Below are 24,158 nucleotides of genomic sequence, written 5' to 3'. Positions count from 1 at the left end.
CAGTGAACTGAATTCACAAGTAAGAACCGGGAGATGTTGTGAGCGCGCGCGTCTGATGCTGTTAAAAGTAAGTTACTAATGTCGAATTTTAGGATTAATTATTGTAACTGAAAATCATATTTAGGTCAAAGCTGTCAGTTGTTTGTGAACTAAATCTGCTGTAAAGGGTGATCTGTTTAAGCCCACTGAAATGCTTGAATGCAGACACATTAACATCAGAGTCTCTATGTTTTAGGTAAAAAAACCCATTAAAATAGCACATTAAATAAAATATCTCATGCACGTTCATCTTCCCCGCTGCTGTAATGTTAGCAGTTTTACTAAAATGCTATGCATTTAGCCCTATGTGACGTCTGTTTTTATATTGTTTGTCAGCACACATAGCCTAAGTTACTATGTATCTGGATCAACTAGCCGAGTAGACAAATATAAATGTTTGTTCATAACCATGCTGAAAATAAGTCAATAATGTTAGCTGATGCTAACTGTATAGCTGATGAGCTTGCTGGTGCTAAATTGAGGTAATTTATTTTTTTTAATTCCAAATATTTTTATGCAACAACCTAGATAGATTACATCTGGGGGAAAATAAAGGATGTGATGTTCAGAACATGGTAACTACAGTAATTATCAAAGTGGGAAGTGATGTTTGAGAAGAAAAAAATTATTATGAAAATCTAATTATATTTTCCTTATTATATTCATTATTTCCTGATTGGTTATTTTGGGAAACTCCCAGGTGTTTTGAGCAGTAGGATTATAAAAAATATATATGCTAATATAAAATTAAATGATAAAAGTATAAAACTGCAGTACATAAAAAATCGAGTACTTTTACTTTTACTAGAGTAATATTTTATTTTACTCAAGTACTTGATTTGTGTACTTCGTCCACCACTGCTTAGCGGTTCAGATTTGGTTTAATCCATGCAAGAATGAAAAACTTGAATGAGAAAGATACGTCCTCCTGCCATTTTTTTGATAATAAAAGTTTGGAAAGAAGCTTTTCAATGAGATTTAGTTCTTTTTGCCATTTTATTGATAACAGAAGTATAGGAAGAAGCATGGGACATGACCCGGACCAGATACAAACCTAATTTTCCCACATAAGCACCACTTCTTACTGTCTCTGGAGCTCATAGTTTTCTGCTATACTGTTATAATTCTGAGAGGAACAAAAAAAATTATCATAAATACACTACTGTTCAGTGTTGGGGAAAGTTACTTTTAAAAGTAATGCATTATAATATTGCATTACTCCATAAAAAGTAACTAATTACGTTACTTAGTTACTTTTTATGGAAAGTAATGTTACGTTACTTTTGCGTTACTTTTTAAATCTGGACAGGGCTTGCTTGTCTGTTTTTAAAATAAAAAAAGTTCTATTTTTGGCAAATATAAAAGCCTTTTCACACCAGAAGTGAAATGAATAAGCCTCAGGCTGAAGGGAAAGTAATTTTACGTCCGTACAGTAGAATGCAGAAGAAGACATTTCAACACACTTCAGCAATAAACAAAGACACACTAATGTTTGTCTAGAGAAATTTGTGCTTATTAGTACGCTTGAACTGGATCATCGAAGGTCAGAAGCAAAGACATTGCTTAATAGAATGGGATTAAATATTTAAAGCATATTTGTGTTGTTTAACATTTAATTATTGCAGGTTTGCGTCATATTCTGAGTTGCATTATTTTTATTAATTTTGAGGAATACTGAATCTGTGGGGGGGGGTTTTTTGTGAGTGAGATGAATTCATATTTGCATATTCATATTTATTTTAGATCTACAGTAACATCTTGTGATTTCGCTCAACATGGGGACAGGAGAGCTGTCAATCAATAAATTGAAATAAAAAGTAATGCGTTACTTTACTAGTTACTTGAAAAAAAGTATTCTGATTACGTAACTCAAGTTACTTGTAATGCGTTACCCCCAACACTGCTACTGTTCAAAAGTTTGGCGTCAGTACAATTTTTTTTTAATAAACTTCTAATTTTATTTAGCAAAGAACAATTTAATTGATCAAAAGTGACAGTAAAGACTTTTCTAAATTATGAAATACCCTAAAAATTATATTTTAAATAAAGTTCTTTTGAACTTTCTATTCATCAAAGAATCCTGACAGAAATGTATCACAGTCTCCACAAAAAAATGAATCAGGACAACTGTTTTCAAGATTGATAATAATCAGAAGTGTTTCCTGGACAGAAAAACAGCATATTTGATTTCTGAAGGATTATGTGACACTGAAGGCTGAAGTAATCATGCTGAAAATTCTGAAAATTCTAATAATATTTCACAAAATTGCTGTTTTTACTGTATTTTTGACTAAATAAATGCAGTCTTAGTGAGCAAAAAAACTTTAGATGCCTCTCTTAATGTCTTTTTGATATGGCATATCAAATATTCATACTTTCATAACATATTCCATAACTTTGGACATAAACACAAAAATGAAAAAAAACTAAACACTGTTTGTTTTGAGAGCACAACCACTATCTAGATGCACTGCACTACCATGTACATGTCACAACAAATTAGTTTGATGGCTCTGCTGGCATTGAGCTCATTCTGTATGTGAACGTATCCCACAATCCCCTGTTTGTCCTCTCCTGCCTCTGAAACAAGAATGAGGTCAAAGTGTTCACTCAACGCCTAATATAAGACTCTTTAAACACTGCTCGGAAGCACTAATACAAAAAAAAAACAGAAATTAGATGTAAAATAGGCTGTAGAGGTTGAAGAAAAATGAATGAGAAAGACTGGCAGATGTAGAGGAAAAAGACTGAAGAAACTTTTCACAAATAGGGTACAAAATGGGACCAAAAACCATTAAAAAATGCATTTTTGTTTATTTATTTATTTGTGATTTTTGCTATTACTAAAAGTGTAAATACAGTTTAATCCTGATTTGTGTAATTTTGTTATTGTCTAGCAATAAACATTAAAAATAAACATTCAAATTAAATATACAAAATATACAATATACTACAGACTCAGTAGGGACAAGCTAGTCTGGAACAAGATGTGAATGGTGAAATTATATTTTCCATTAACTAAAGAAAAAAAATCTATGGTTTTGTAAAATTTGAGAAATGGAATAAAATGATTTAATTCCACTCATGTTGTATAAGGGTCCAAACTTGTTGATGTTTTACATTTTTTATAATGAGGTAAATCATGCGATAACACGATTGCATGCAAAATGCAAACTCTGTACGAAAAGGAACTAAATATAAATCCAACAAATAAAGATGACAACTGCTATATGATTTTAATTGACGACTGGAGTAATGATGCTGAAAATTCAGCTTTACCAACACAAGAATAAATTACATTTTGAAATATATTAACATAGAACACAGTTATTTTAAATTTCACAATATTACTGTTTTTACTGGAAATTGTGATCAAATAAATGCAGGCTTTGAGTTGCAAATACTGTAATATCCAATATGCTATACTGATATTTTCATAACATATTCCATAACTTGGCACATAAACACGAAAATGATATTTAAACTGAGACCATTTTTATCATGACTGAGCCACAGAAGCACATGAAAAACTAAACACTGTGTTTGTGTTGACTGTACAATAATGCAAACCCTGAAATGAATTTAAAACTGAATATAAATTGAACAGATAATGATGACATTGCTATATGATTTTAATTTTAGGCAGAGTCAATAACAGTAGGTATAATAATAGGTAATAGCTTATGAAACATATCTAATCGTTCAACAATCTCTCAACATGGGATCTGTGGCATGAATGCTTTAAAAATGTTGGACACCAACGTGTGCCTTATTTGTGGAAAGTGCCGGGAAGACAAATAAGGGTGCAGAGAATGATAAACAGCAGATAATAACAGAGAAGAATGACAGTGGAGTCACCTGAAGTTGTGCATGAACTGTTTGAATTTGTCGGCTCTCTGGGACAGAGGCAGCACAATGTTAATGGGCATGTTGGCCGTCTCCACCAGCTCAGTTTTCACTTTCATGAGGGGGCCGAAGGGGCGGAAGAGAAGCAGCCTGCGGAACTCCTGCTTCTGCTCTCCACGGAAGGTCAGCTCGTACAGCGTGCCCTTGTCCTTCTCAGTGCGTGCTATGCCTGCCGTGATGAGAAGACATTGAGAACAGTGAAGAAAAGAAACAGTTTACCCAAACACCCACATGGACGCACACAAGCAAAGCAACATTTCTAAGAAATCTAAAGCTCAAGGACAAATACTACAAAGATAAACACACAAAACGTACAAAGACACGAGCGTGAAGGAAGACACACACACATCAAGACTATGAAGGCAGGCATTCAAAAGCCCGTCACAAATATCTCGATGGAAAAACCCAGGGGAAAGTAACATTTCATTGCTCAGTGGTTACTGAGACGTGGAGTTCTCAGTTTGACATACAACAAGAGTAAAGTGTGATCAAATGAATGTGAATATTATAGCTCAGATCATTTGGTTTTGGACAATTTTGACGAAAAATAGTTGAGTTTATATTCAAATCTCTGACTTTTGATTGTAAACTTTGGCTTCTTGGACAGTGTGAGACATAGTTGGGTCCTGAAGTAAAAAGTGGGTCTCATTCACTAATAATTGCATGGATTATTTCATATTTGTATCCACAGGAGAACGTCTCACAACAATTTACAATCTAATTCACAACACATGTGTACGCACATCAATTTGCTGTTAACCTCATTCTAATGTTAATGAATTTGGAGTTTTCTAAAACTCCACTCGACTGTGTGCTGGAGGTTAGTCATTTGAATAAAACTGCTTTCTGCAGTAGCCCCTCACTGCAGAACACAAGATCCAGTGGTGTGGTTGGATCCACATCTAGGGGGTGGAGATAGGTGGGTTTAGGGATCAGGGGGTGGAGATGGGTAAGTTTAGGTATATGTAAGGTGGGAGGAGTTGGATCTGGATCCAACCACGCCCCCTGGATCTTGTGTTCTGCAGTGAGGACCATCTTGCTTTCTGGGCAATCTTTTGTCACTCTCACAAACAAATGATGTTATCTAAAATCATGCTTTTACCTGAGAGCACATGCAGCAAAATCCTCAAGCAATACCAAGTATGTGTGCTCAAACACAATAAACACCTTTTATACAAACCCAGATTACAGACTTCTCATTATTCAGCTGTACATACATAGTACATCTGCATAGTTGTACAGAAAAACCTCGCAGGTCAAGCTACAATGCTGCCTTTCTTACTCTTTTACTGTATATGATGAAATATATGTGTATTATCATAAACTTTTATTGTCTAAGAAAGTAATAGAGATATCAACCAGATCTAATTTGTTATTTTTTCTTTCCTATTACTGTATATGAAAATTCATAATTTATAACCATCATACAAAATCAAATGTTGGCATTAAGAGTGAAATAGAACAAGACTGATATGATATAATGAGACATGAGATCTTTTTAATATCTTGGTTAGGGCTGCACAATAATGGTTAAACTGACAATCATGATTATTAAAAAATATATATATAACTGTGATTATAAGTCACAATTGTTTTCATTTCTTTTTACATTTCATCAGAGTGATTGAACTTTCATGTAAGCAAAATCAAGAGAAAATCAACTCATACATGTTTTATTTGATCTTTATCAAGTTTCCTTATTTGTTATATTTATCATATACATTAACATACTCTCTGAGAACTGATAAAACCTTAAGAGGCTTCTCTCAAAAGCTAAAGCAGTGAAATTCCTAATATTAATTCCAAAAATAATTCCAAATTATGTTAACCACTGCAAGATAAAGATATTATCAAAGGAAACATCTCAGGATAAATAGCCACAAGGCCATGTCACATATAATAATGCTTAATTAATCTAGAGAAGCAGAAATTGTGATCACAATTCAAGTACAATTAATAGTGCAGCCCTAATCTTAGTTGTTTCTCTTAGACAGCAATGGGTTGAATGAAGAACATATAAAACAGTCTCCTGCATCTCAGATTTCTCTTATGAGAAAAAGACACTAGAAAAGTCTGCAATGAAAAGTAAGATTTCAATCTGAACTCACACATTTCTCATGTAATTCTTTGAAGTTCATATGATCCGAGCTATGCTGAGACATGGAATTATGATAAGGGATTTCTCAGGAAGCATCTGTGCAGATGTTTTGATGACAAGGCCACCAGGTCATCTGAGGCTTGGGTAACATCCCTGGTTATAACTTAAAAGATACTGAAAGTATCTGGAAGGTGGTCAGGCATGGAGACCGTGAAAAACAGGATTTCACTCAGTACTTTTCATGCTTCTGAAAACAAAAGAGAGATCTGTACTGCACTGTACTGTATAGCATCAAATGTGTATTGTCCAGGTCCCATATCAGTGTTTTGCTGGTGCTACAAAAGGCACAAAGACTCATATCATAAAGGAAAAACACGCTCACGCACGGTTTGCACGAAACACTGACATTTGCTTAAGGGTTGTTCATGTTGAGGAAACAAAAGAAAAACATACTTCACAGCTTCATACTTCATTAGCTTTGGTAGCACAGTGTGGAAAAACTGCATTATGATCTACACTGGGAAATATGTGCATCTAATTTGTCATACATTTATGAGAAAGTTGCTATGGTGTTCTAAGCAGTGTTTACAATGTTTCTGTACAAGTTTGTCTAAATCCCTAACCCTATGCAGAAACAGCAGTGATGCTTGCCTTCACAAACTAGCAAACTGGAATTATTCTCATGTCCAGCCCATTCCATCCCACACATAAAATGCATTTATGGGCAAAGCAGGGTCATTAGGGAAGCCATTTGAATCAATACAAGCTACTAACGGCAAAGACATCAAAGCGTAACCCACATGCTCAACTCCACCTCACTGAAAAACTAGCTACGGTAAATTAGATGCAGAGTTACTGAACACTGGTCACATTAGCTCAGGGTAAAACTGCACTTTTAGCATGAACTGTGATCTTATTTCCTCTCTAAATTGGATTGTGTCACTACAAAATTGGTCTGGGTAAAGGAGCACTATATACAGTTAGCCAACAGAGATAACACACACAGGATAATGAGAGATACATGTATCCCTTGAGGGACGGGGTGGGAGTTATTTTGTGGGAAGAAAAGATACACTTTCTGTAAATATTCCTGTGTAATAGTCAGGTTTACTGTGTTGTTTCAGGACCGAATATGTTAGATATATTAGAATGTCCAAAAATATTCAGTCTTATTCAGTGTTAGCAAGACGGCTGGGTAAATTGGCATTGTATGTGGACACCGAGTCGTAAGTTATTACCGACAGGGCCTTTGGCTAAGACATGGCCTTGGCTTTTTTTGAATTCTTCACAAGCTCTCCACTGTTGATTTGAAGTAGGCTTTTTCAGTTATACGGTCAAAAAAGAGCTCAAAGGAGGCTTGAATTGAGAAGAAATGGTCTTCTGTTTAAAGATGCACCAAATAACAAATAACCCAGGACATTAGTGTATTAGACAGTGAGAAATACGCATTATTTAGCACTCCTCCAAATATATTCCTGCTCAAAAGACCAGGATTATTGTCCAAAGGCTTATATTGTGTTTTGGAAGCATGTTTTGCTAGTTAGACCAGCAACAACAATGTGGAATGTGTAGAGAGTTGTAAATATCTGGGGACAACTATTGATAATAGATTGTGTTTTGATGTGAATACAGAGGTACAGTATTACAGTGCTGTTCTACACAATCTGTCTGACTGTGGATTGGTGGAGTCCAAACTCTTTAGAGATGGCTTTAAACCTTTTCTAGCCTGATTAACAACACCAACTCTTTTTCTGAGGTCCTCAGAGATCTCATTTGTTTGTGCCATGATACACTTCCACTAACATGACCAAACTTTGATAGATCCCTGTTCTTTAGATAAATTACACCTAACAGTAATTTCACTGATTGAAAACAACTCCGAAAAGCAGATGGACTCTAATTTTACCTTCATAGTAACTGCCAATTCTAGAGATTCACATACTTTTGCCACTCACAGATATGTAACATTGTATCATTTTCCTGAATAAATAAATGACAAAGAACATATTTTTGTCTCACTTGTTTGATTGGGTTCTCTTTGTCAACTTTCAGGACTTGCATGAAAATCTGATGATTTTTGGGTCATATTTATGCAGAAATATAGACAATTCTAAAGGGTTCACAAACTTTCAAGCAGCACTGTATGTAAAAGGGGACAGCAATGCCTATATTGCTTAAGAAAATTAAGATCATTAATATAGGACATTGATGGAATTGCTCTATAAGTCCTTTGAGCTGGTGCTGTCCTTTTCCATTAGCTGCTGGTTTGTAAATCTCAGTGTGAAACATAAAAATGCATTAAATAGAACAGTTACAGTTAGTAGGAAGATCATAGGTAAAGAACAAAGAAGTTTGTAATTTTTGTTCAAGAGAAAAGTTTTGAGTCGGGCTTGATCTGTGCTCCTGGACAGTACATTTCTTGTATCCAGAGTGCTCCTTTCAGGTTCTCGCTACAGACTACCAAAGATGAAAAGTAACCAGTATAAATATTTGTTTGTCCCCTGTGCAATTCGGCTGTTAAACGATCCTAAAGGAAATTATTAGGGAAATTTATTTTATTTATATTTTCTTTGTATTCATGTTTTTTTAAGAATGTATTGTATGTGTCCGTTGTATGTCTGTTTCGCTGCATCCAAATTGATAAAGACTGACTAGACAAACCAGCATAAGCTAGCATGAAAATTCAGCAGTTGTTTGTAACGTTCAGGTAAATCTCACCTTCTGTTTTCAGCTTAGCTAACTGTATCATTGCAGTCATCTAGTATTGGAAAGTTTGTACATGCAAATTTCACCATAGCTCATTTCTAACATTTCAGTTTCTGGTGCTAGTAACAGTTATTTATGACTAAACAATGTGCATAGCAACAGGAATACTGTATATCCTGTGATGCCTATAACCACTAAGATGCGTCACTTTCTCTCCAGAGGAAATGGTAGAGATGAGACAGCTCTGAACATGAAACAGCTGTGTATGTTTTCTAGTCATCACAGGATATCCTGGCATTAGTGTGTTAGCATACTGCTACAGGATGCTCTATTGTTGGTTCTGAGAATGAGAATTAATTCTGAGAATTATTTTGAGAGATTTTCTCTAAATCTCTCAAACAAACAAGAGTCAGACAAACTCCAAACTAAAGACCTGGGCTTTATTGATGGTCCAGAGACCTGCAGAGTTTTCCTGTGGTACCGTAGAGATGAAGTGCGTCACTTCTGCACCAGGAGCACTAAACTAAATGGAATAGCAAAAATAATGGGTAACTCTTTATTTTAAGGTGTCCTTGTTACACATGTACACAACGCGTAAAAAGACAGTATAAGTAATTATAATGAGTACTTATGTCCCCACTGGATGCAACAAATGCCTCGTTTATAATGGGTTTTAATGTTTTTGTCTCGTCGCTCCGGACGGGACACGGCATCACAGTATGTTAAGGGGCGTAACATTTCCGTCACACGCTTGAGGTATTTGGCCAATCACAACGCACTGGACAGCAGGCCAATCAGAGCACACCTCGCTTTTTCAGACCGATGAGCTTTGTAAAAATCAACGCGTTTCAGAAAGGCAGGGCATAGAGGAGAAACAATAATGTACAGTATGTGGAAAATAATGTGTGTTTTTAATCTTAAACTGCAGAAACACATTTCATTACACCAAATACACCAAATAATGTTCTTTTTTAGCAACGTCATATGACCCCTTTAACTATTATTGCTCAGTACTTAAATGTATAATTACACTGTAACTAGACACCATAAAATGTAACCCTATACATTTCTATTGAAACAGTGAGTATTTTAATGTTGACAGATTAGGAGTTTATTCATAGTTAATTAATAGTCAGTTAATAGTGAGAATTGGACCCTAAAATAACATGTGACTGCAGCTTCTGCATGGTCTTACACTGGGTAGCACCAATTTTTTGCAGAGTAGATTAAACAAACACAGGTTAACTACATAACTGTTAATCTTACCTTCTATAAAGTCTGATGGTGTGTAGACTTTGCTAGCTTTTGTTTTGTCTCCACCTCGATTTGGTGCATTGAGGGCATGCAGCGCGCTCTCCACCACCTCCCCCAGCTCATCCCTGCGGTCCTTCCTCACCGGCTTCTCCTCAGGGTGACGAGTCAACCCCATTTCCAGCTGGTAGACGCGTTGTAAGGTGAAGCTCTCAAAGGGCACTACAGCATACTCGCTCGGAAGTCGAACGCCAGAGTGTATCTCTGCCCGGCTCAGCTGGCTGTGTAGGAACTCCTGCAGGTCGCTGTGACTGTGGTCATCAGCCACGTCACCCACCGTGCCCTTCCCAGCCGTCTTGTCCACAGAGTCCTGCATGCCTTTAAGTTGTTCGCTCCGTTCCTGGAGAGCCTCTTTAAGTTGAGCAATTTGTTTTTTCAGGCTGGCAATATGCTGCTGGTGCTGCTCTTCTCGCTCTTGGAGAAGGGCATGGAACCCTTCCCATCCAGCAGGGCCGATGGGGGCACCTCCAACCCCACCTGGCCTGCTTGGACCTCCTGGCATAGCTATCCCTCCAGCCCTTGGCAGGGGTTGACCAGCCATGGGCTCATCAGCATGGGGGCTGCAAGTGATGACATAAAGGAGGGAAAGACAACAGCATACCACCACTAACAGAACACCCACACGTGACAGCCAAGCCAGCAGACCCCTGCGCAGCATCACAACTGACAGCCTCAACAACAAGTTGGGTAGGATGACGTAGTTCAATAAAGTTGGGGCATCTCTGCGTACCATCAAAAACAAGACGTAAAGATCAGCCAAAGGCCGCCCATGCCAGAACCACTTGTTGAAGTCACTAGGGTATGTCTTTGATTAAAAAGAAGAACTGTGTGTGTTTTGTCTGTCAACTAAAGTCTCATATTTCCCAGGTGTAGACCACAAAGCAAGTTTTGTTTAAAACTTTACTGTCCATTCCCATTTCACAGACTCTTTAAACTTCAGCCTGGCTCTTCATGTACATACTTTGTCATGGGTCAAGTTAGGGCCACTTCCTCTTCTTTAGGGTCCTATTAGTTCTCCGTCCAGACAAATGAACCATTGGACCAGTTCAGTAGCGACATGCGCATATCTCCATCTGGTGAAAATGGCTCATTCTTCTTGGAGTTAGCATGACATACCCTTGAGAGAATGTCTGGAATGGATCCTCCATTCTACAGCGCTCCTAGTGACCCAAAAGAGAAAAACATTCATTGAAGGTTTATCCATTAGACATCCATGGCTATGGTCCATAAAAACTAGTCTGGAGGCTGGTCATTTGCCATCCGTTTCTTTTAACTTCATACAACGGTCCGGTGTTGTTGAAAAGACCAATATGTAATTTCCCCAAAGAGTTTTCAGGCTGTCTGTATGACTTCCTTAATCTATTCAGAGTCCTCTGCATGTTTCATCATGTGTTGCTTCTGATCTTCACAGGTCTATCTAGAAAAAGGTAGAGAAAATGAGATTAAACTGATTATGTTCTGAAGAACCAGATCCGTAGGCGGATGAAGGTCTCCTATATGTTAATAATTCAGACTTCAAAGTACTTAAATACTGATAGCTTGGTTTTATCATACCATTAAAAAGACAAAATAGAGCTTTTACATGATGATGAGGTGAGGGCATAGGGTTCAAGTCAGTCTATCTAGCTTGCAAACACACTGTGTTTATTTTAATGTGACCTAAAGGTCTAAATTCAGGACCTACGCAGCCAAGCAAAGCATTTTGGGACGGCTCCAGTGCAGGAGAACAGTGCTGTCACTGATGTGTGAAAATAAGAGATGGTGTTAAAAGCAGTCTCATGGCCTGACAACTCACACTGGGGATGAACAGCAGCACTGTAAGTTTGAGCAAACACACACGAGAGGCCGAACATTCATTGGCGCACACACATGCAAACACGCACATATGCACACGGTCACAAACTCATGTGTATCTGTGACCAAGGGAAAACACAGGAACACTGTGTTAGCAAGCTGGAAAGCTGCGGTGGTAAAAGATACTAGGTGGAAAAAAAGAGCGTAAAGAGATGTAGGATTCTCTAAATATGTGTGTGTGAGTGTGTGCTAACTCACCACACAATTAGCTCTTTATAGGTTAGTGGGAGGCTTGATTTAATGAAAGGATTAGTTATGTTAGTGGTGAATACTGGACTGTATCAAGGAGAGTTGGCCACAGACCAACACTGAGGAGGGGGATATCTATTTATCTGAGACTGGCACTCAAATATGGACTCACTCAATTATTCAAACACTTCATCCATCCATCCATCAGTTCGCTAAATCACCTATTCATCCAATCACTTTTGCATTCATTCACTCACCCAATAACTCATCCATTCATTCACTTACTCCATCAATCACTCATTCACTTACTCACTGATTCTTTGATTCATTCATTCTTTCACTCACTGATGGTTTCAGCCAATCACATTTTTATTAATTCTTTCACTCACTCTTTCACTGATTTACTAAATTAGTTAAGATATGTTCTATTCCACCCTAAGTGCCCTAAGATGGACTAAGACGGGTATTCCTCCATCTTAAGGGAGATTCCAATCTGAAGGGTGCATACATGTTCAGTTCGATGGACGCTACGAACATCATAGGGAATAAGGGAACATCGATACATCACTTTCCAGGAAGCGGAGAGGGAAATTTACTCACAAATTATTGCGCTGTTGCTTCCAGCACTGCAAGAAGTCTGACTAAAATAAACCCAATGAAAAGGAGTGGAGATATTTTTGAGTTTATTTAGTCACAGGTGTGGGTTGTACATGACTGTTTGTGACAAACCTGTCATTTTTGGCAACTATATAAAACTAATATAAAAAGACACATCTAATAAACCCAAAATACATTTATTTTCATATTACATATCACAGCATTTACCATTCAGTTTAGGGCTTTTAAATTTGACATTTTATTTTAATTGAAAATGTATAATTAATATCCTGCATAAAAACTTTATTAATTCTTTCACTGACTGATTAGTGATTTGTTCATTCTTTCACTCACTCACTGAATCATTCAATTACTCATTCATTCATTCTTTCACTCACCCACTGACTTATTCATTCAATTATTTAATTTATTCTTTCACTCTCCGATCGCTTCACTCCAGCACTCAATCATCCATCTAATCACAAATTCATTCATTTGTTCACTCACTCACAAAATCATTCATATAATCACACATTTATTCAGTCATTTCCTGACTTATTTACTCATTCACCCAGTCTCTCTTTCAATCACTCACTCATTTACACACCTCTTCACTTTCATTTATTCATCCACTGACTTATACATTCATTCATTCACTCAGTCACTTGCTCATTCATTCATTCATTCAAACACTTACTCATCACTTTATATTAGTATTAATTTCCTCTTATGCCAACCTATTAGATATCGTATATGACAGCAAGGAGCCATCTGTTACTGCATAACAAGAGTAGATGACATTCAGCGACTGAATCTCTCTCAAGGTGGTAATGCAAAATGACTAATCTTTTCATTTCTTTTCGTCTCATTTAAGAGCTCACACATGACTGAGGAAAAAAGATGCCTCACACCATGTTACGCTTTTCCAGCTCACTCGTACAGCCGCCAGGACGAGCACAGCACGAGTCTGCCAGCAATTCATTCTCCCTGCTGTGCCATACAACACCAGAGCCAAGACCACGAACCAAACACATGGCTGAACAACACTGAGGAAAGTTACGGGGAGCTTGACAACCTTAAACAAATGAGAAAGAGCAGCTTCAGTTTTCTCTTCTGAAACACAGTGTTGTTGTTTAGCTGTGATTAGCCTTCTTGTGAAGGGCTGTTCTTTAGATGTTGGCCTATTCTGTGTTTATGCCAGTAAAATTTTATCATCACAGATAGAAAATCCAGCTGTGTTTTGGAACATGCTAGCTGGATTCTAACTGGTCTACGCTGGTCGTGACCAGCCACCATGCTCCAAAAACCAGCCCGAACTCCTCCTTGAGATAGTATGATAACTTGTTCCAAAACACACCAACCAGCTTAACATGAATTTCCTAGCAGAAATAAAGTTTAACACTAGTACATAAACAATATTTTGCAACAATGCTGTTAGTGCCTTAATGAAACTTCAGAATCAGGTCACTATTTTCTTACAACTTCCTGACAACTTCCTCAAAGATCTTAATCAGAGTAAACGCTCTTGCGTGTGCATGAGCAATGGCCGGTTTGTGAACCAAACGCATTTACATTAGTTCAATTACTTTCACAAGCCCTGATCTGCAGAGTCAGCTGCAGTTATACTATCTGGCTGTGGTGCACAGTCAGGAAATGGTGTGTGTGTGTTTTTCCTCCTTTTGCAATTTTCATTTTCGGAGGCTTTTGCTGACCCATGTGCCTGACTACAGTAAGAGTCTCACATCCAGTGTTTTTCACACATCTAGTATATAAATACTTCAGACTTGAACACAGAGACACTTTGCATGCCTCTGTCTCACATATTCACATACGTATATGATAAACATGTTCCTAAATTAATCTGAATACTTTTGGGGGGATATAGAGATGAAAGCGATCCGCACTCGTCCAAATTCAGCCAAAAGGGCCTATTACATTTATTCCTCAGAGATCACAAAAAAACATACAAAAAAGTGCAAAGGTGCAGAATGTTTTCGGGTATTAACTCTTCCTCAGTGCCATGTTAATACCCGAAAACGTTCTGCACCTTTGCACGCACTTTTTTGTACATATTTTTGTGACCTCTATTTATATAGTATTTATAGTGTTTGGAGCTACAACCTTTTCTAACTGTGGATAATATTTTTGGGGGGTGCATAAAGTGTGATAGTGTGATACAACTGTCCAAATATCACAATTTGGGGGGGGGGGCTTCATTAAATGAATGAAATAACAAACCATCTTACTAGTATTTGAAAAACATTTGACTGCAAAATCAAAGTGTGTTTGTCAAGGTCAATAAGTTTCACACATTTCAGATTTGGCCTTTTTATTACAAGGCCAAATTAATTCACGTCATGTGGTGTGACTTCCCAAAAATGAATTATATTTATGAATTAATCATTTACATTATCCATAAAAAATAAGTTTACCTTAAAAAATATATTGAAACACTTTTTTGAAAATAATGATTAAGATGTGTATACATGTATTCAAGGTATAAGGAAAATATGTTACTGTTTTTTACTTGATGGTTACACCACATGATATTTTTAGAGTCAATAAATTGAAAATGACTCTATACCATTTTATGTAATTTTTTGAAAATGGCATAAAAGTTTCAAAACTACATGAAACCAACCATTCAATTTATATATATACATATATATATATATATATATATATATATATACACACACATTACATTTCTAATGACGTTGACGGATGACAGTATGAAAACAGACTCTACTGTCAGACAAAAAAGATGAAAGATGAAAGACAGAGAAGGAAATAAAGAAAACCCTCAACAGCCCTTCTCACAGTTGCCGTTCACTGCAGCAACTTCTCTTAATCAAACCACTTCCTGTCTCCACGGGGCATGGGTGCCTGACATGGGGTTCCTGTGGGTCTCTCATTAAATTAGACAGCTGCATGTCCACATCCCTGTGCAAGTACAGCTTCCATCATCAAAGACAAGGCTGACGCAAAAAAATGAACATAAAAGAGCTTCACATTTTTTCTTCATAAATGAATGATCTAAAATCCTGATCCAACACTTTCCTTTAAACTCTCAATGCTAATATAAATAATGGATGCTTCAGATTGTGTAACTGAGCGATACTGCAGAATCACAACGACTGGTGTAAAATAATTTATTGCAAGCCTGTTTTTCATGATTCTTGTATCTGCTGTCCTCTTCTTCACCAGTGAAAGAAGTCATCAGCATTCCCTGGAGGGTTGCAGAGATGTCTTTGAAGAGGAACTGTCTGAACCGGCTAATTTAACAAGGTGGGATGACCAGATCGAGAAAAAGAGAGTCTACAGACGCACAAGCCAAGTCAAGCCCTGCTGTTTCACTGCTGCATTAGAGGGAAGACTCCAGAGAAAGTCATTCCAGGTGTTGCTCGTGTTCAGTTCACAGAAAACAGAAGGGGAAGAGAGGCTGAGGGGATGGAAGGAGAATAACGTGGAGGAACAGGGAATGTGGGAGAGAGAGTAACAGAGCAGAAGAGAGAGAGAAAGGCCTCTTTGATGTCCTTCTGGGCCTCAGGTGATTCTCATTCCCCTTAATTAAGTTGCATCTCCTCATGTGCGACCCAAATCGTACCTACCATACGGCCTGCCTTTAAAATCAACTGGAAACCGTTTTCACAACCCATTATATGACTGTTTGTGACACATTTCTGAGTGAAACAGTATGTTTAATGAGAAAAAAAGTAGTGTGGGGTTTTTTGAGATCAGGAATCGATTCATTTGGACAATAGAGATTCAATCGGACAATATTGATTTAATTGGACACTATAGCTTGTTCCAATGGTTAAAATAGCAAAACGGCTAACACTGTTATTCGTGTAGTACCCAAATGCGTTTTTATAGTTAAATTGTGTTGTTAGTTTAGCAACATGCTAATTCTAAACATGAGTCAAATAATTCTATTGCTTTCTAAGATACGGCATTTTGTCATATAATTCTTCTAATTATTGCCAGGCATATTGTCATATAATTCGACTGTTTTACCCAATATTTTTGTGTTATGTTTTTTATATTTATTGAGTATCTCATTATTAACTTAGCAACATGCTAACTCCAAACTCAGTCTGAACTGAATTATCCCACCTTCTAACATACCACATTTTGGCTTGTAATTAGTGGCTAAAATTAATTTTTGCACATAGTTAAGGCTGCAGTAACAACTACTGAAAATTCAGTTTTGTCATCACATGAATAAATTACTTTTAAAATATACTGAAATAGAAAACTGTTCTTTTAAATGGTAATAATATTGCACAATAACACTGTATATACTGTATTTTTGATTAAATACATTTTATGCATATTCATATGAGGACACCAGCCATATAAGTAGCCTTCAAATGTTTTTTTATTTATTGTTTATATTTTATTTATGTTCAACCAAATCTATACTTTTGCAACCTTTGTATCTTCCATGAACAGTTATTCATACTTTTTAAACTTTTCTCTTGGGTTTTAGTGCACATTCCAAATGCTGAACTTGTTAATAAAAACACAATGCTAATTCTTTAAGTACTTTTACATGTGCAGATTTTTTCAACAAACTAGATATTCCGACTAAATCACTCACAAGATGTTTTAAGAAAACAAATGATACATTTTTAATATACTAAATTGCATTGCGTAGAGCTGACAAAAGATCACACTCACCGCTACGCCCACGGTCTGTCGGTTGAGGTCTGTGGGTGGCTGCAGTGGTTTTGGCCTGGTGTTGAGATGGACCAGAGCTACAGCTGCGAGGCTGAACAGAAACACCAGTCCTGAAGTGGACAGCGGGGTAAACAGGAACTCAAACAAGAATTCCATAATGCACAGGATCTACTAAAGCTGCTGAAAAAAATTAAACAGTATTGAAAAGAAATCTAGAATAACATGGAGGGTTAGTTTCATTCATAACATAGGATTTGAATTTACTTTTGAATTTACAGGAAGTGCAAGGTCCCTGTAATCACACAAGTGCTGTTTTGATGCTACATTGATTAGAAGGTATTGATAAAGACAAATATCAGTATGACCTTGAGGGGTGAAGGTTAGAGTGCATAAGTTCATTCAAAGGTTAAAGAGCACAATACAGTCCAATTAAGAAAAATATTTCTCAAAATTAAGCTTTTTTTCTCAGTGAAATTCATTCTTAACATTCTCCAGTGATACTGGTTTTATCGTTCAACACCTGTTGCTGTTCCACATGATCTCCAGTATTGCACACATGGCTATTATAAATGCTATTGGATTTGATTACATTATCTACCCAGCCATGCATTTATGGAGGCCAAAGTCTAGCAAAGGTTATATAACCCTTTTCAGCCTCAAGAGCATCCACTGCCTTTTCTAAAACATAGAAAGAAATGTTCTTTTATATATAATACATTTTATGTATATATATGTGAGCATAGCCCACAGTCTCTGGGCCAATGTTAATATATTATGCATCATTTGATTTATTGATCAGAACATCTCATTGTTCAAAACACCAGAACAACTCAAGTCACAATGATAAGATAATTCTAATACACATTCTCTGAGAAACCAAGCTATTTAAGAAAAGAGTTATGAATGCAACATTCTCTATGTACACAAGACCATACATGAAGTTTTGTATGCAAAACATCCCTACTAGTCCTGTTTTTAATTTACAAAATTATCTGCATCATGCTGTTTTTGATTTAAACATGCATAACAATAAATGCACATTTATATCAGCACACCAAAATCATAATTAAACCATCATATATGGATGTGAAATGAAACAAATAAAAATTTTCAGAAGCAAGTACCTGGATAACGTTCAGGAGTCCGGTGTGTCCGTCAGGTGATGGACCTGGAAGAAAAAGTCCTGTGAGACTGTCCCTTGCACAGGTTTGCTAAAGCCACAAGAAGTCCAATAAAACAAGCACATGAGTGACCTTTAAACCAATTGTTGCTATCTGTTCCCTGATAATACAAATGACTGAACATAAACAGAATCATGGCCATACAGCTAAATCCTGTAAAGTGAATGTGGGTTACACAAGATTCACAAGTCTGTGCTTTAATATCTGCATGCTGAAAAGTACATGCAAATGTGAAACTACACAGTGCTATAGTACAAACGGTGGACTATGACATTTGCCTTTGCTGGTCAGCATGACATTTAATTGCATGCAGTGTAAAAGTTGGGTTGAAAGTTGCTCCCACTCAAATACTCAGGTTTTCATCATGATTCTTTATTGCTCTGTTGGTTTGCAGTAACACTTTGCTAATTCAACCCATCATTTACTGCTTTTCAGCTTAAAGTGACAATCAGGGTAGGCCGCTGGGACCCTAAAACCCTTGTTAGCAAGAGAGCAGCCCTAGGCTAGTCATGTGACACCTCCTATTAGCAACCTCAGTTAAACATGACACAACATGATCTTACGAACACACATTGTTTTCTAACCTCATTTGCCTCAGCATCATTATCACAGCATTTTAGGAAGGACGTCTAAGTTGAACTTTGACATTTGACTGTAATGACAGATAAGATGTGAGTACCTTTGGATTTTGTAATCTGTTCTGATAATAGACAATGAAATTAAAAGAACGAAAGCCGTCAAGGCCTCTATGGATTTGAGTCTTGTCGATTGAAGTCAGAGTTGATCAATTTAGGTCAAAGTTGAAGTGATACATACTCAAAAGGAAAATATGCAGATCTACATACATTTGGTTGCTGTCAATGCAGCAAAATTTGAGCTGGCATGAACTTCAGCAAATTTGTTTAAAACCTATCGATCCATGCTATCCCAGCGTGATTTGTAAACCTGAATTTATGGTCATGGTAGTGATATTAACATTTCGTGGTAAAAAAATAAAAAATTTAAATGGTAGTGAGAACGTGCAAAATGTGCACTATATGTGCTAAGTGCTCTTTCTCCAGAGAAAGCCCTTGATTAGAATTAATTTCCCCAGGGAAGGTAAGAGTCCATTTAAATCCCCCTGTATGTCTGAAAGCCGATCAATGTGACTGAGTTTTATGCAGGTAGGATGTCAGGAGGATTAGATTTAGTCATAAGTGGAGCCACACGATGGTGGGTGCTGATTTTTGTTTCTTTATCAGCTCTTACAAACTCTGTTATTTGCAACAAAGCAACCCAGTATAAGCTTACGGTTGGCCTCCAAGCTCCTCGGAACGTTTCCTACCCTTTCAGTTTGCTTAGGTTGGGGTCTGCAATGCAGATTGCCATAGACAAGATCAACGCAAATCCATCTCTGAGTGGAAATTTCACCTTTGACTTCGTATACATGGACACAGACTGTAACGCAAAATTTTCACTTCAGGGATTCATCGATCAAGTAATGAAACAAAATGTATCAGCGCTATTTGGTCCACCCTGTCCTGAGGAGGCTGAAGTAAGGGTATTGTTTTGATAACTGTAAATTATTATTATTATTATTAAGTTTTTGTATGATTTATTTATATTTTGCAGATGCACTCTCCAAAGGAAGATCACCCCAGTAACTCTAGAATTATGAATTCTTTCTAAAGATAGCTATTCAGGTAATCTGGTGAACATTCCTGTATTACTACATTTCGCAATATAAATTGTAAAAATAATCTCTGTTTGAACAAGTTACAAATACTCTGCCTGCCTTCCGATATTTGGACAAACAGGTCTTTCTTCCCCAAACTCACACTACTGGCTGAGCCAGTCTTGTTATGCATGATTCCTTGGTGCTAGTGGTGCAGAAATCACACTCTTTCACCTTCAGTCTCCATTTAGATTAGAAGATTTAGATAAGCCTTTGAATTTGCATGCCAGTATTGTCAGAGAATTAGCACTGATTTGTTTCAGTGCCACATACTGTATAATAAACACCTACAGACTGCTGCAAACGCTCCGGATATTCCAAACCCAGGATAGACCAGGAAATTGTTGAACATATTAATAAGCTTGAATGTGTGTGTGAGAGAAAGTGGGCATTAATGCACGGGAAATAAATGAAAAAAATAAAATTGGGTTTTGATTTAAAGCTGCCATTGTCCAAGGAGTCTGAGGTCTAGACATGGAGTTACTGAACTCACCCAGTATCTATTACGAGTATCTATACTTTAATGTTACATGCCATGCTTTGAGCAATAATACCCATTATTCTGTTAGTGTAGAGGAAGCAGATTCAGTTTGGCAGACGGCCCAACTGTGAAATGTAAGACAGTGTTTCCATTCCGGGGAAGTTTTGTAAGGTGTCTTAAGTTAAACAGCTACTGTACTTTTTAGTGTGCAAAAATCATGTTTGTAAAATAATTTTCCCTGCACACACACACACACACACACACAATACAGTACAGTACAAACATTTGAGGTCTGTATGATTTTATGTTTTTTGAATTAAACGATTAATTTTATAGCGTAATGATGCATTAAATTGTTTAAATGTATCCTTAAAGATATTAATAATGTTGTTTGAACTTTCAAACAGGAGTATAACAGTTTCCACAAATTATGCTTTTCAGCATTCATAATAATCAGAAATGTTTCTTGAGCAGCAAATCAGCATATTAGAATGATTTGTGAAGGGTCATGTGACACTGAAGACTGGAGTAATGATGCTGAAAATTCAACTTTGATCACAGCAATAAGTTATATTTTAAAATATATTATCATAGAAAACTGTTATTTAAAATAGCAATCATTTTTCACAATATTGTTGTTTTTTTGGTCAAATAAATGAAGTATGGTGAGCATGAAGGACTTCAAAACCATTACAAAACATCTTACTGAGCCCAAACCTTTGAACAGCACTGTATGTACTTCACTTAGGTAAGTTCCTGAGATATCAGAATGATCTACCAAGACTGTTCAAATCTTCCTCCGTATCGCTCAGTTAACTCACCTGAACAAACTGATACTATACAAGTGCACATTCAATATTTGAAAGTCAGTTTCTGTTTAGTCACATACACTTGGCTACAAAAAGCTGCACATTTCCACTGTTATTGCCCCGGAGGAAAGATACAGTTCATTTACCACACTATTGATCCTATAGGGCAACATGTTGTCGCACTATATGGGGTAAGTCGTCACAAATGGAACCTGCCATTAAACAGCCTTCAGAGGCTTTACAGCTCAACTAAAACAGTTATGAAACACAAAATTATAAAAATATATGTTATACATGTGTGTGACACTCTTTAACTTTTCTTCATTACATGGCTGCCTTGTCTGAAAGTTGCCTATGATTTAAATGTGTTGACTTGTTTACAAAATATGAAGATACTGTAATTTTAGTTCAGTGGACAGAATTAGAACAATAAATGCCAGTGTAAGATGGTTTACATCAACTATTGAAACTAAAACCTCTACTACAGAAAACAAGCGTTTATTTAACAAGACTTTGGACTCAAATATCTTAAGATACAATCCTTGTAACAACTTCTTCATGTGACAGCTAGCCCCAAGTGTTCTCTCGTATGTATATACCATTCAATAACTGTTCATAACAGTATTCAAGTATTCCTGAAAGGATGATTGTATGCATTTAGTCTGCATCTGATGCCATGAGTGTGAGGAATATGGCTTACCAACATCACAGAGAAGAAGAGATGTCACAGCGTGTCTCAGTGTCCAGAGTCTCCAGAACAGCGCGCTCAGTGCTGGAACAGCATGCGGTGGCCAGTGAGCGGAGAAGCGGCGAAACCGGATCCTCCGGGCCACCCCGCCCCAGAGCTGCCTCCGCCTCCAGCGCGCACATAAAGGCTGCGTTGTTACCTGCAGCCGAAGCCGACACACTCCTGACGCCACGCACGCTTCTCCGGGAGGAGAAACTTCTTTTTCTGAAAGATGTGTTCCGTGGAGCGACAGTTTCTTCGTTTTGGCTGTATCGGTTTATTAATTCCTGCCCTGCACTCTTTTATTGCGTCTGTTTATAAAGTAGTACACCCAGATAGCCCACGCGCAATTTATGCCAAATGTTGCCTCTGTTGCACTGAACATGGGGCGTAATCGCAGCCTTGCTGATATTCAGTGATGTGATGTTTTTATACACTCCAAACTAAAATGGTGCTGTATAGCACTAAAAGTGTTTCATTGGCTTGTAATCATAGGGGAAACACTTTAAGTGCTATACAACACCTTTTGTCAAATGGTGATGTTATGGAGATTTTAGATATGTTACTCCACTCTCATACAGTATGTTTGAAATGAATGGGAAATTACTACAATAGCAAAAGCTGTTTTGAATCACTTTTATGCTTTTCTGAGGTCATGTGGGGGCCCTGGAATATTTCCTTATGGGGGCCCTTGGGGGCCGAAAGATTGAGAACCACGTTATCTCCAGGAAATACACTGTATTTTAATGTCATTTTTTAATCCTTTCCTCAAGAGAGAGTTAGAGAACCTTTACAGAACTTACTGTTGTGTTCGCTTTGCATGTTTTTTGAAGTGTTAACTTTGAGGGACCCATCCACTTGCATTATATGGCTAATATTTTTCTAAAAATCTCCATTATATACATCTGGGACGGCATTAGGGTGAGTAAATGATGAGAGAAAGGTCATTTTTGTCTGGAGTGTCCCTTTAAGAAAGCTCCGTAATCAATCCACTCCTGGTTTTACATTCAATTAACTATAATAGGATGCGTTATTTTTTATTAAATGAATCACGCATCCTTATCCTATCAGGTAGCCTACTAAGTAACAGTTTTCTTCACAGTAACAGATTCACTGATTTCAGGTGTCTGGACTGCTCTGTATGCGCCCCATTCATACCGGTTAACGAACAGTTGAAGCTATTCATCCCATACTGTTGAGGTCTATTTTGGGTTTTACGGTTACCCTGTTTGGATCAAGATGGTAGTGCTTTCTTGGACTAATCTGTAGATAGACCTATATATATATATAAAGCAAATAGTTGGCAGCAAAATTTGTATGACCTTTGTTTTTGTAAATGCTACACTGATTAAACTGGAAACAGTTCACAATTTTTCTCAATCCAATAGCTAAACAGCGCCTCCTACTGGCCAGAAAACGTGACACATCCTTAAATATTTCCATGCATAAACTTTTAAGGTGTTTTGACTGAGCAGCATTTAAGTATGCAAAAATAACAAATAACTGATATTTTCAATCACTTCTGGTATAAAATAAAGTAAAATAAAATGAGTGATATTTTTAAGCTAGATTTTACCCTATAAACCAGAAAAAAGAGAGTGTAAACGTGGTCTGTTAAAGGGATTGTTTGCGTTGGTTGGTTGTTGTTGTAATGGGAGTTTCTGTCCTTTCAGTTTGAACATTACTTGACTGACATTTTTGTCACGCACCCAGTAATATACAAATAACTTAAGTTTATAAGCTCATTATGGTGTGCAAATCAAGCGCACAAAGCTTTTCCCATCCTTGAGATACAGAGGGAACTCAGACTGAGGCTGAAAAAAAAATGTTGACAGGCTGTAAATGGTTTCAAAGGTCAACCAC

The 24,158-nt window shown here is 37.0% G+C and overlaps 2 protein-coding genes across 2 annotated transcripts in view; one reads left to right on the top strand and one right to left on the bottom strand.

The window, feature by feature from the left end:
• LOC107571111 (chondroitin sulfate N-acetylgalactosaminyltransferase 1) overlaps positions 1 to 22,350 on the bottom strand; it is a 39,643-nt gene extending 17,293 nt beyond the window's left edge. The window contains exons 1-3 of the mRNA XM_016257387.1: positions 22,269 to 22,350; positions 10,016 to 11,477; positions 3,898 to 4,114 (exon numbers count right to left, since the gene is read on the bottom strand). Of these exons, the coding sequence (XP_016112873.1) occupies positions 3,898 to 4,114; positions 10,016 to 10,793 (995 nt within the window). The 5' untranslated portion in view covers positions 10,794 to 11,477; positions 22,269 to 22,350. The remainder of the gene's footprint in view (positions 1 to 3,897; positions 4,115 to 10,015; positions 11,478 to 22,268) is intronic.
• The window catches only part of LOC107571103 (guanylate cyclase 2G-like), a 13,263-nt gene continuing 6,848 nt past the window's right edge, over positions 17,744 to 24,158 (top strand). Inside the window, exons 1-3 of the mRNA XM_016257377.1 lie at positions 17,744 to 17,762; positions 19,643 to 19,662; positions 20,027 to 20,098. Coding sequence (XP_016112863.1) covers positions 17,744 to 17,762; positions 19,643 to 19,662; positions 20,027 to 20,098 — 111 coding nt within the window. The remainder of the gene's footprint in view (positions 17,763 to 19,642; positions 19,663 to 20,026; positions 20,099 to 24,158) is intronic.

This window comes from Sinocyclocheilus grahami, unplaced genomic scaffold (genome assembly GCF_001515645.1).
Source record: "Sinocyclocheilus grahami isolate Dianchi unplaced genomic scaffold, SAMN03320097.WGS_v1.1 scaffold1550.1, whole genome shotgun sequence".
NCBI lineage: Eukaryota > Metazoa > Chordata > Actinopteri > Cypriniformes > Cyprinidae > Sinocyclocheilus > Sinocyclocheilus grahami.
Note: the sequence above shows the minus strand (reverse complement) of the source record. Positions and strands in the feature narration are given on the sequence as shown.